Source organism: Opisthorchis viverrini (assembly GCF_000715545.1).
Source record: "Opisthorchis viverrini unplaced genomic scaffold opera_v5_84, whole genome shotgun sequence".
Lineage (NCBI taxonomy): Eukaryota > Metazoa > Platyhelminthes > Trematoda > Opisthorchiida > Opisthorchiidae > Opisthorchis > Opisthorchis viverrini.
Genome location: NW_008751741.1, coordinates 1542007 through 1556181, shown reverse-complemented (window position 1 = coordinate 1556181; position 14175 = coordinate 1542007). Strand labels below are relative to the sequence as shown.

At 44.0% G+C, this 14175-nt stretch overlaps 1 protein-coding gene across 1 annotated transcript in view; it reads left to right on the top strand.

Moving 5' to 3' along the window:
* Positions 1-14175, top strand: part of T265_13623 (hypothetical protein) — a gene marked incomplete at both ends in the record, with an annotated part of 54831 nt that overhangs the window by 14924 nt on the left and 25732 nt on the right. The window contains 3 exons of the mRNA XM_009169741.1: positions 1419-1491; positions 11983-12073; positions 13002-13202. Coding sequence (XP_009168005.1) covers positions 1419-1491; positions 11983-12073; positions 13002-13202 — 365 coding nt within the window. The remainder of the gene's footprint in view (positions 1-1418; positions 1492-11982; positions 12074-13001; positions 13203-14175) is intronic.

The window sequence follows — 14175 nt, the reverse complement described above, 5'->3', positions numbered from 1 at the left end:
AAAATCGTTTGCCACCGCCCCATCCTACTCCCTAGTCAACGGCTATGATCCGGTGTTGACAGAGGGGAAAGTAACTGCCAATCACATTTACCAGTCTCACCATGCAGACGGGAACTTCTCTATACTAATTTTTAGCCATGGTAGTGCATATAAACGAAAAAGACGTTTCAGAACGGGTGCATGGCGTCAATGGAATGTGACAAGCCTCTCATCATTATTGTGTTCCCGCGAATATATATATATATATATATATATATATATATATACTTTCTAATTGACTGTCTTTGTGAATGCAGCGCACGGTTCTGCAAATTCACTTACTTGTCATTGCATACTCACTTGTGATTGTGCGGTTTCGTGATAGGGCGATCATTCAACTTCACACTTATTGGTGCATTCGTCCCGACCCCAGGTGATTTATTGGTGGATTTGGTGTAAATGAGATGCCTAGTATTTAATGTAACTTCAACACGTCGGTCACATGTAAATGTCACTAATTCCCCGTAAAAATGCTTCGAAAAGGGACACCACTGCAAAATTCAGCATTTCGGGAGGCCGCAACCGACATGCCAAGGTAATCCCACAAAACACTGTTTGGGACAAAGTGGTTCCAAATTACATCATCCATTGCTGACTTCTAGGTACATTAGAAGATTCAAAACATGTGGAGGATAATCGCAGCGACGCTTATACAGGTAGACTTGTGGGTATTTTCCTTTGTTTCTTTACTTTTCTCAGATCTAGGCTCTTGATAGACTGAAATATAATGGACTAATTCGGTTTTACCAAGCAAATAAAAGTAAACAGGATTTACAGGTTATTCTAAAAATCCGGTCGCTGGTTGTGTTGAAGAATGTCTTACGTCGGTCCGTACCTAGTTTAATGTTTTGCGCAAATAAGACTGGCTACTTTCACTTTCTCCGGAGAAGGTGACGCGACAGTATAACCACAAAGATGGAGATATTTTAAAGATGAAAATTTGTTCTTTCGAATCGAAAAATTATTGTTGTAAGAGACTAAAGGTTTGGATGTTGTTCTGTTTGCCGGGCTTGGTAGATGGGTTGCAAACGTTTCATCACCAACCGAGGCGACATCGTCAGGGCCAAGAGAACAGACCAACAACCAAGCAGCGCACCAGAGCTACCTATATTCCGCAACCTTGCCAGACCAAAGATTTATCGGTCTACTGAGTCTCAGTTTTCCATTTTTGGCTTAGCAGCTTTCCGACGAATCTGATCTTTGTTTCTTCCACTGAGCTAGGCCAGCCGATGGTCATCCATCGGGATAATATCATCACCGCGTCTGCGCGGAACGGAGCGTAGCGGTGTGCCGGTGACGCCTCCCTAAAGTCCCAGGAATTCCCATGTTTTGCGACACTGATTATCCCCTACCATGCATGTTGCTTTTATAAATTTCAGATTGGACCGAAACAAAATCAGAAAAATTACCTGGCAACTCCTCCTGGCTACAGACTTTTGTCATCAGTCCAACGTGAGTCTTGTGTTTTTGGAAATTTAACTTCAGAAGCCAAGCCTTCCAAGTAGTCCACGAAAAATCAAGTATTCATGAAACAGCCACCATTCAGTGGCGCACTGCCACGGATGCTAAGGAGCTTTCACATGTTTATTTCCAAAATGATCACGCAAGTTTGAGTGAGAAGCGGTCGGCTGACCGTGTATAAAATAAAATCCTCTTCATCCTTCAATCGCGTTGCTCAGAGTACGTGACCCATTATTGACTCGGCTTTTAAATGATCGGTTCTATCGGCCCACCCGATACGTGCTACAAGCAGTCTATGAGCTTTATACCATTTTTATGCAGACTTCCACATACATTTCGCCGTAGATTTCGGCCCATCGACACTCAGCCGTAGAAGGCTATCCGCCCTACTCAATTAGTAAGCACACTGATGAGGTGCTCATACGCTAGCGGTACTCTGTTACAGGATATGTATTGAAATGCCTTCAACATTAGCCTCTTTGGTCGACGTTCTTTCTCAATCAACCGTGAGCTTGGGAAGGAGATATAGAGCACAACATTAGTCCCGGTAAACGATGTTTGGGCTTGCGTGGCACATGGCTTGTACAGGGTGTTTTCCGCGACCGAATTACCTGCTGCACAAACAACTACCCGTCTTCTAACTACTTAGTTACGAATTCGTTGAATTCATGCAACACCAGTAACGCTTTTGAGGCGCTTGAAGATGCCTGACATCATCTGTCCACAGAGGCGATGTTTCGCAACCATATAACAACAGAGCCCTTACTGTAGCCAGGCGTGAGCAGCCCTTAAAACCCAGTGATATGCCTTTTTTATGCCACATGAGACGCAAGTAAGCAAACTTGACCCGGGCCCTTGAGATTTGTGCACTGATTTCATCAGAAACACGTCCGTCGAAAGTAATACAATTGTCGAAGTACGCACACTCCTCCACAGCTTCCAACTGCTCCTTTCCTTGCAAGGGGTATATTCAGAGATTGCACGTTCTGGGGTACAGTGAAGCACTTTTAAGACACGAGATAAGACAGTACGATGCCAATAAGTTTATCCAACAGATCTCGTGCTTTACTTTCGCCTCTCATGATGACGATGATGTCATCTGCTTACCCAGATCAACAAGATTCTTACGTACAATGATTTAAACCCCCGAGGTTGAACATGAATGAATGGAGCGGATATTGTTGCTGTACACCAATTCTTTCGGGCAGCCTTGTAGAGGGCTCACCCTACACTATCGCACACCAAAAGTTATGTGAATATAGTGGCCGGATTATGTTCACAAACTTCTGAGGCACCCACAATAGACCAAGTGTAGTTAGAAGCACTGACCGATTGTCAGATTCAAAGCCACACGTAAAGCCAAGAAGCACCAAGATTGTGGGGCGTGTTTACATTTGCAGTTGCTCTGATATCTGACAGATTTGGAAGAGGTGGTCGGTGCATCCTCTATCCGATGGGAAATGCGCTTGATGCTCATGAGTCACCGACATCGATTATTGTGTTGGGTATCTGTCTTTAGTGATGATTGACATCCGACATTGGGCAACCACGCAGGAGCCGGTTCTGATAGCTCTGTTTGATTCAGGCTTCCGCAAGGTTGTCGATGGCCTAGTAGGGTTTGCGCGTTTTGCATGGACCGTAAAAGCAGCAACGAACAAGCGTATGATCTAAGTCGACGGAAGCGCTTCAGAAGAAACCGCAGGTGGTGATTAACCCTCGCCACCGTAAGTGATATGTTGTTGTTGGTGGTGGACATCCAGTGATCAGGCGATTTCCAATGACACTGCGACGAAAAAGTCAGTGGTTAGCACATATCCACAACAAGCTCTCCACGTTGTCTGCGTATCTCATGTCCAGTCCAAGACAGTCTCTCAGTTGGGCCTCAGCAACAACTGCGTCACCTGCGCGTCAATGTTAGCAGCTACTAAATCTGTTTGAGTTTTTAGTCCGTTGTAAAAGAACAACCATGGCGTATGTGGCAGGTTCAGAGCTACGATAAATCGGGATATAAATAGATGAATCAAAAAAAGAGCGACGGGCTTCACTTTCTCAAGATCAATTCACGTACGTTTTAAAATGAACCCTTCATAAACTAGTATGAATGGGGTTTCAGTCAAACGGATACGCCACCGCTGGAAAGTTCAACAAAATACCCATCCCAGCACGTCCAGATTCAGTGGCTTGCGCGTCAACGGAGGTGCGCAACCGGAAGAGAGTGAAGGGACAGTTATTTCACTCACAGTACTAACTGCCAGCGGATGAAACTCTTGGAGAATCTACTGTACGCCTTCAGTTAAGCCCAGAAAAACACTGTATTGTCATTGTGAAAACATAAAACTATACTTCGGTATTCGGGGCGACCCACCAGACAGACTCAATCAACTGCTGACCAGCGGTGGCTAAGACTAAAGGTAATAACAGCTGACAGGTTTATAAATTATCCTGAAAACACGACTTTCTGCAGTGGCGCTCCTGATAATAACCAGAGTTGAGTGGACCGCATGGCAAATGCTAATACAAGTGACGGTTTTCTCCACTCATTCTTCTGTCGAACATTTCCAGACAATGTCCGAGATGGTCAAAAGCATCCTTTGTGACGGGATTCAATAGGCTTGAGTTAGATTAACTATCGCTACCGACTTCACTAGAAGGTTCGAAGACGCGAATCTTCTGAAAGATAAGCGGGCGAGCTATCAATGAGTATTAGATGTTAAAACTCCATAAAGCCGATGGCTTTGAACAAGGCTTGACTCGTCTCTACGGAATACTGATGTTTGGAGTCACGGCTGAAGGCGTTCTGACATTTTACTAGATTGAACTGTCCAAGGAACTTCTCGTTCTAGGTAGTTCCCCTGGGAATGTATCGTTGGTTTTCCAACATTGGCATTTGCCGCTGTCGGCCAAATACACTTTTTGCAAACTAAGTTTGTGTTAACGGTCAACTCAGCTGAATCCCACCTGATGTTCTTCAACTAAACCTGCTTACAAGGGCCGCCTCAAGTTTCTGTCGATACGATATTCGAGACATCGGAGCATATTTTCTTGATGGGGCCTACTACTCATAGCACGAAACAGATTTCATCAAATTTATGAGAAGTGACGTTGTGCTCATTTTGAGCCATCGCCATACACTACGAAGCCCACAGTAAAGACGCTCGTGGGCTAATAACGTTGTGACTCCTTTCATCCGCCTGCTTGCACGTTACTCTGGCAATTACATAGGCTCCTACATCTGTCAAATTAATTTGCAAGTAAAACATTTTGTGATAAAATATCTAGGACCACAACCAGTTTGTATGTGGAACAAACTACTGAGTGTTTAGGAACAATTCTATCTTCATTGCTTGGTCTTAGCTCGAAAATAGAACAAAAGCTGACAGCTGATGCACTGATGTGCATTCCGGATGCTGGCGCGTCGCCTTCACCGGAAGACTACTGCACACGATTTAAGGACCTTAGTTGATTGCCTCAAATAGCAACAAAGTTTATTCTCAATACACAGGAAGTTATTTTACTAAGCAGCCTTTATTTCCGCTCATGTGACAGATATTTCTGGAGTAGCGTATTTCTTCTCCACTTCACTTCACTCTCTCAGAAAGGTCGACTTTCAGAAGCACTGTCCTTTTCAAGGCTGGTTCTGTTTTCGTTGCCATGTTTGCAAAAATGTTTGCAGAGCCAATATACTCGGTGAAGCAAAAACTAATCCAAATAGATGAAAAGTCCGCGGCTGATCGACTTTAACGTCTCCGCCAATAGTCTGAACAACTGCTTTGCATGTTTTTTTGCCCTAACTGAATGGTGCACAGCCCCTGCTTGAGCAAATTATAAACTGTGTAGCAAGGTCATCGACAAACGATGACGTTACTCCCGTCGTTGTCATGGGGATAGAAAATGGGTGTGAGCAGATAAGGTGTCGGCTTACGATTAATACCGACATCTACGTCATCCTCCATTACATGATAATTTTACCACATCGTAGACGGGTTCCAAACCATGGAGAAAATCCTTTTGAGCAGAAATTTTCGTGTTTCGAGGCGGTGAATAATGCGTTCAAAAAGCGGTGTATCCTCTGAAATCCGTGACTAATTCATAGACAACTTGAATTTCAGATTCAGACGTTTGGAATACCAGGAAGAGAAAGATCTCACTCCAAAGGACAGCTCTAGTTCAACTCACGACTTAGAAGAGTTTTGAACAACCAAACAGCTCTTTGAATCAATTCAGGAGCACAGAGATATACAAAATCGACATACGAGTAAGAAGATTGCTAAACGTCGCAAACGGGCAACCCCGAAACGTTCGGCTTCCCACCTTTATTGCGTATCTGCGTCAAGGCTGGTATCGGCGCCTTCCGCTGCGATTTGATGCGTCAAAGGTTATCGCAGCGGAAAAAAGACCTTAAACTTTTGATGATGAACGCCCTCAGGACCATGGCCTAGACAAAATAGAACCAGCCATCTTGCATATTTAGGTAACTGGTTGGGCCCACGCCGGTCAGGTTTGAATCTTTCGTGCCAGACTTGTGCACCAGGACATCAGAGATGTGATAGAAGCTTGAGAGTACAGGAAGCTGCAGCACCTCCGGCAGATGGGTTATAGAATCTCTAGTATGAAGACCGAGTGAAATTCTTGTACCTATCCCATCAACAGGGCCGCCGAACTATAGGTGACCTGATTATCCTCCGATGACTAGTATCAGGGGCCGACCGGCTAGCTTTCTTGCCGCAACGATGATCAACGAAGGGACAATGTTTCACTTGTTGGAATCAGGGCGGTACCAAGCACTTCCTCTCAAGTTATCAAAAATGGTTGTAGCATATGGAACGGGCTCCCATCTGCCGTGAGACAAGACGGTGAGGATACCGTTCCCACAATCAGAATAAAGATGACAGCGACCGTGTATCCAATACGCCAGAATGGGGGACCCGTGAACTCCATGGTGTGGGATTTTTATTCAGCCCCAGAGCTAGACGCGCCTCACTAAACTGGTTCCCAGTGCATAGTCGTCTTTGCGCCGTTCGGTTGTCTAGCTTAATCAGGCTGAATGTAGAAACTAGTGCCTGTTTGTAGTGTCGGCATATGCTACAACGGATTGTCGTTATGGCACTGGGAAAGATTTTTCTACCAAGCGTTTTCTGGTCTCATTCGTCGAGCTAGAAGCGCTAAAGTTGTTCTTTGTGGGCGATATGTGTGCTCAAGGAATTTATTTGAGACTCGAATTTCATACTCGTCGCACAGACACCGGGAGCGACTCCCCCATTCGTGTGCCCCCCAGACATTTCCGGCCAGATTGAACATCGCAGTGCTGTCCCATTGCGCAACCTGTTGACAAAAAAAGCAAGTCAATTAAAGATGGATCGTTAATTTAGTCACAAAATTGCCGACTGTAAATGTGGGCCGAACAAATCAAGGAAGAGTTCAGTTGGCCTCCTGTAACAGCCTCTGGAGATAGTGAATATGGGCGAATAAGATGAAAGCTTTAATCGCCCGTTGGAAAAAGAAATGAAGTACTGAAACGTGAGAAGGCAACAGGACCGAAAGGTATCTATCTCGCACTATCCAAGGAAGCCGGAGAATATCTAGTGACCCATCTAATCAAGCTCGCTGCTTGACAAAGCCTATTGGCTCGATATGAAAGGAAGAAAAAGTGCCTGGAGAATGGGGCAGGTCGATAGTTATTCCTGCCTTCAAAAAGGGCACACGGACACTACATAAAAACCACCATGGCATTAGCCTGGTAACTGTGACATCAAAAGTGTTCTATCTAGTCTTACCTTTCGGAGGTAGACTGAACACAGAGAACGACAGATCCGTGAAAAACCAAGCTTGATCACGTCCTGCAGTAGGATACATCGACTATTTTTCACCCTCCCACAAATTCTGTAACAGTAACACAACCAGCAATCATTGTCATCCTTGACTGGATTACTGTCTTTGGTGCTGTGGACCGTCAAGCACTATGACGGTGTCTACAGGTAATAAATTCTTGACCCTCTTTAGGGAGCTGTGGTGCAACTCCCGCGGATCTGTGAAGGTCTACGGCAAGCTTTTGCTTGAATTCATTGCATCAGATGGTGTCAGACAAGGGTGTCTCGCTTCAGCTTTCCATTTTAAAACCATCGGTATGACCATAGAAGACTCAATCCCAGCCTGTAAGACTTGTGGGGTCGAAATGCCCTTCATACATTTGCTCACAGATATCGAGTACGCGGAGGATATAGCTCTTCCGCGATAGAGCCATTAAATAATCTGAATAATTCCACCTTATGGCGTGGCACGCAATCCACACCTTCAAAGTGTGAAGTGCCGCTGCAAGACTGGATGAGCTCGGACCTTAACCTCATGCTTGTGGATGGGCCGATTAAGGTAGTAGACAAGTTCGCCTACCTGGTTCGCTGTATCAGTCCCGGTGGACTCGTGAAAGATGGTATTTTCATCCGGAATGGGAGGGCCATAGAAGCTTTCATAAACTTGCATCACATGTGGCGTAGGCGCGATATGAGCTTACATGTCAGGGGTCGAGTTTACGATGCTGTGGTGCGCTCCATATCGTTAACCTGTTAACTTGGCTGCTGTGCACCGACGAAGTGAAAAGCTTTCAGTTTTGGTTATCGATGTTTTCGGAGAATTTCTCTTAGTTTGGTGGGGTTCCCGGATCGGTAATATTGAATTTCTTCGAATGGCTTTCGGAAGAGATAACTCGCCCAAAATGGATGAACTGATCCCACTCCACAGGTTGAGCTGGCTTAGTCACGTGCTCCATATGCTAGCCGACCGAATAACTTCAAGTGTCCTGTTTGCACGATCACGCGAAGAGTGGAAAAGAGCAAGGGGAAGTCAAGGTATGATTTGACAGTGACTTATGAAAGCCAATAATAGCAGACTCGGCTACGCTTGTCATTGCATTCTTTTTGGATGGGGACCCCGTGAGGCTGTCAGATTTGGCCCAGTCGCGCACTCATTGACGTCCAAACTGTAGCTTCCAATGCATAGCTTTTCTACCAATCTCTCTAATGAAAGGTTGTTGACACCCCCGTGTTTACGCGTCACTTATATAGGTCACTGCCTCCAATGTGTAGCTATCCAACCGTGTCGCTCCAGATCATCGACGAAACAACCTTGGGAAGGCAAATGAAGCAGTTCTCTGTATTTTCTCAAACGTTTGAGCCTATACTTACCAAAATTTCACAAAGACAAAGTCCAGGATTCAGTTATTCCGCCCACAATCACCAACCTACTTTTAGCCGGGTGTGTGGAAGTTAGATTGCCATTGTAAAACTATTTTTCAGATCATGACAAGCTGAAATCCAGTTAAATGGGCAGGTAATTTCAAAAGACCGAATTAGTATAAGCCATAGAAAGGGTTTAATGAGGTAGGGCTTGTCAACTTTGAAGGGAGAATGATTGTCGTTCGTCCCTCTTGTAACCAGCTCAGTTCAACAGAACAACTAACAGCTATTGTGGCCACCCCACTCTCCAGTAGAATTTTCCTTGGTCCTGCCGTCCTGCCAAAAACGTAACCTCACATCGTTCAAAGGGGCAGTCCATTAGGTCTCTTGCGTATCTACGGTTATCTGCGCAAAATAATCTGACAAAAGACCATAATGCCTGGAAAAAAACAGTTCTTTATGGCAATTCAGTTCAATGAATGCGGATAGAATGCTGTGCGAGCAGATTCACAGAACCGTTAGTCTGAGTCTTAAATATCTCATTTTGGATAATTCGTTCTGGCCGCGCTTCGTTGACATGGAGGTGGTCAATAGAAATGGGTTCAGACGTATCGACCAGTCAAATCTTGCGCTAATTTAGAAGTGCCACGCCCTAGTCCTATTCACCTGCTTGAAAACTCTAGCCTATACTGGCCAACGTTAATGTCCACCGTTATGCATGGTTGAAAGCTAGGTAGATTGGTATAGCCTCAAGCCGTAGTATGATTCTTCGCATAGAGTGTGAAAACAGTTCTCGCGCCGCATTTGATTCTATCTGTATCAGTTTTCGCTTTCTCAACTGACTGACATGTATCCCTAAAAGCACAGGCAACAGATATTTTACTCTTCATCCTCCGTGAAGATCAATCTCCTCCACTTCCGACATGTTTTCCTGTGTTTTGCTTATCCTCGAAATAGGAGTTGTTCCTGGTACGAACTGCGCACTCTGAAAAACACGGCAATTCACACAACGAAGACCTGTCATCTTGACTGCGAATATGTGGCTCATAAAATACCGACCATAAGCTTTGGAGAACGCGCGTATCAAGCAAAGAACGACCAGGCGCGTGAATATGTGAACATAGATTCCTGGTCCTAGCACCGCTTTTTTGAATTTAAACCAGATTTGGCCTCACCACAGAGATGACAGTCATTCACTGGGAATAAGCCGTAGAACGATAATAGCTTCTATTTTGCACCGGTTATCCGAGTTTTTATACAGTTTTTCATGTCTAAACCTCGTCCTAAGGCTGATCTACCCTGCCAGTGGCTTGATACTTCTGGATTTCAACTACTTTGGTCATGCGGTAAGTTGGAGTCGTTTGTCAATTTCGATGATGGAGGTCTTCTGATCTATATACTCCCAACCAGGGAACTATTAGTGCCAAACTGTTTAGGTAAGTGCAATTTCGTTGCGTAGGCCGGGGAGATACTTTGGAATTTCGGTTGGGATTTACACGGATATACACTGCTAGTAAACTCTAATAAGTGTGCAACAAGAGTGCCGTGCTTCCAAAATTTGGTGTGGACTCATTAGAACAATTGCGCCAGGACGAGGGGAGGCTGTTCCAACAACAATGGTGTAAACGAGAATAAGTGATAAGCTTTGATGCTCTTATAAATCGTCTTCAGAAAGACATGTTAGCGCCGAGCGGTTCGTGAAATCCTCTTCTGCAACTACTCTGTTTTCGAAGTTTTTTGTCAAGAGTTGGCGCGGCTGACCGGGATACAAGTTCAGCTCATCGTCCAGTCACACAGTTTACGTCACTTTACACAATATCGACGGGATCCTCGAGTGCCAGTTTCATAAACAAAAGGCCATTCAACTTCTTGGGCGTTTTTCCTTAGAAATCAGCGTCAAACGGAAAAGATCTCACATGTTTCATGAGCCATTCATCTGAGAGGTTGTTATTAGAGAAGCCATTCAAGACTTGATGAACTACTGTCATATTCGTCAGTAAAGGATGACTGAGGATATATTTTGCGTGTGGGTTAATCGCATTCCTGATCAACCATGCTCAACGAAGAATAATGGGTTCGAACCTTCTCAGGTGTTTGTCAGAGAAATGGGGATGAAAATTTCAAACAAAAATGTAGCAGCTATCTCGTACTTTATGGATTTAACTGTAGAATGAAATACTGGCCAAGATAATATCCTCGTTGGAAATCATTGAAGCGTTTCATCATTGCTTCTTAGGTGAAAATACCAGATAAAAACTAGAACGTGGACGCACGATCTAACAGTATAGAGCATTACAATGCTTACGGTCCCAGTTGAATTTAACGCATGGCTCTTGATGGGACCGGAGTTCAGGATGTTGGAGAAAGAAAGGTTCAAACTTGAAATAAGCCTTCGATATTTTGAAAAAAAAGTGGCAAAAAACTATGGGTGTTGTGTATGGCCGAAAATCAGTAAGCAATTGTGAGTATCCTTCGACCCCTTCTCTAAAACAGCGGATTCGTGTAGCGGTCAGAGAATGTGGTAGTACTGTACAAAATACTACTCAGTCATACAATGCTCATCGTTTTTTTTTGCAAATTCGAAAAATACTTGGAGGTCATATGTTTGGGGACGGAAGCGACCAGTGGCTCAAAACACTTACTTGCATTGGTTGTTGATCAGGTGGCTGTTGATCTGTTCGCCGAGCTTGGCAATTGGCTTGCAGACGCTACGTCACCATACGAGGAGACATCATCAGTGCGCAGTTGGGTGGGTACTTCTTCCTTGCCTGCGTGCGTTTATATAGCATTCGAAGGCTATCTGTTATCTTCTGACATGATTGGCTACTTGAAGTGGGATAGCCAATCAACACAAAGGAACGCAGACCACAACGCAACAAAGATCACAAATAAACCCATAGATTCACCAAATTCGTTACACTTCAAGTAGCCAATCGCGCCAGAAGATAACAGATAGCCTTCGAATGCTATATAAACGCACGCAGGCAAGGAAGAAGTACCCACCCAACTGCGCACTGATGATGTCTCCTCGTATGGTGACGTAGCGTCTGCAAGCCAATTGCCAAGCTCGGCGAACAGATCAACAGCCACCTGATCAACAACCAATGCAAGTAAGTGTTTTGAGCCACTGGTCGCTTCCGTCCCCAAACATAGAGCAACAGTAGTGACCTAACAGCCAATCCTCCGCCCAACTTTTTTACGATTGTGTTTTGAAAATTTCTATGATTGATAAATGGATGGCGTTTGTCTTCTCAAGGACTCTTTTCGTATTCGGTTCGAAGCAATCACGTTCATTTCTGTTCATTTTTTGCAGTGCATTCATCGTGACATAAAACCGGAAAATATTCTAATCAGCAGAACTAACGAAGTGAAGCTTTGTGACTTTGGGTTCGCTAGATTTTTGAGTAAGTCACAACTAATTGATATTTGTTGGACGTGTCGCTTAGGTCTTTTTCACCGTTTAACAGCAGTGAAACGCCCATATTATGTGTCGGAGAGAAGTTTTCAATCGTATTCATTGAAGTGTGAGGTCAACCACATTCACCTTGCTCTCCAGCCAACGAGTAGGTGCTGTGTTGCAAAATGTTGCAGAACTCATAGAAGCTTTCCTCAGGGCACACTAATTGGAGGTGTCCCGCATGAATTGTCTCAAGATGTAGGAAAAAACATAGTTGAGAAGTCGGTAATCTTTCAGAATGAATTCAATGACAAGGTTAATGGGGGAGCTTTCAACAACATGCCCAATACACCTGGTCAGCCAACTATTGGCGTGCATATTTAGGCCAACTTAATACTTTGTCCCAATGTCAGTTACATTTGTCTCAAATATTTTCATCATAAACTTATCATAAAAAGCACACTTTGAAGACATATCTATGAACGTTCGATAGAATGAGCATATATTCTCTTTAGGTCACATAAATCTTGGAAGTAGATGGGTGGTTGCTTAACCGTTAACCTCATAATTTCAATAGATGCATGGTCGTTCGACAGCTTCAGCCTTGGATTTGGCAATGCGTTATCATTTCATCTCGTGTTGAGTTGCCCGGGAGGAATGACATACCTGAGGAATTTATGCTGTATACGATTTAAATCTACTGAATGTAAAAAGATAATGTTAATTTATAAGAGAATGTCCTTTGTAGGCACATCACCTGCGTGATTATATCAGTTAGAATCCCGTAATACTGACAAAACTCTTTTCTCCTTAGTAAATAAAATGGGTTAGTTTCAAAATCGCTGTTTATTACAAACCATGAAATACACAATGCTGTCGAAGAGCTTACGAGTCCCCTTATCAGTCGTAGTCATTTCCCCCATCCACTTCGGCAGCTGGTTCAGAAGGACAGTACACAGATTACGTGGCCACAAGGTGGTATCGAGCTCCGGAGTTGCTTGTTGGTGACACTCAGTATGGTCCGCCAGTGGACGTCTGGGCTATTGGTTGCGTGTTCGCCGAACTCGTAACGGGTGCTCCGCTATGGCCGGGATCGTCCGATTTGGATCAGATATTTTTAATTACAAAAAATCTTGGTAAGTCTCTGGATGCCAATTTCAGTTAGGAAGTTCCAGACGTTTGTGCAATTGTGTTATCTTTTATTGATTACAACTTCACACCCCGTCTTTTGGTTTTTACAGGGGTGATATGCAGCAATTTTTACACCTTTTTTGAGGCCCAAACTGAAAACAAAGATGAGTCAGCGTGGGTAACACCTTTCGACTATAAAGACGCCCATAATCGTGACTAGTAACGCGACGAGTAACGCCTTGTCACACGAAGTACAGACAACCACTCTAAGTTGCTAGTGGTACGGTGTGTAAAGATGCTCTACTGCAAAAGATTATGAAGTGCCTGGTTACAGAAACAAACAGCAATGCTGAAAGAATTGTGCATACTGTTTAAGCCCGCATCAAGATGTGCTACGTTTCAGAAAGAATCCCTAGGGAGAAGTCTGCGGTCTGTGAGATCTGATAGAAACAATGTTTCCAGGATGGCCTCAAGACACACATTGAGTCTACAAATCTTACGGCGCCCAGAACACTACACAGGTGCACTAATTAAAAAAAAACTCAAGTCCGGAGAACATGATTTCATCCAGGTCTACTTAAAGACAACCAATCACAGACAAACGAGAATTGCCTTATGACCTTCATCAGAAAGTATCAAGCGTTGCTGTAATTCGTGTCCGACATTCTGTCTCTGATTTACAGGTCCCTTTTAAATTTGATCAGTTGCATAGCTTTTTTGGTGTCAAAAATAAGCTTATATTGGGGCGAGTGTGTAAAGCACTGTTCGATATGACCGTTGTTTCAGTGTATTGCCCTCAAATATGCACTACTTAACAATGAAACAGGTCAGTAAGGAATAAACACAAACTGATGACATTTCTCTTGATATACTACGAACCCCTTTGGCCGATCAGCTTAGGTTCCCATCGGTCTTTGTTCACACGGCACTACTCATTGGCCTGATGAAAATCTGAATAACCCGTTACCCGTTTTGCAC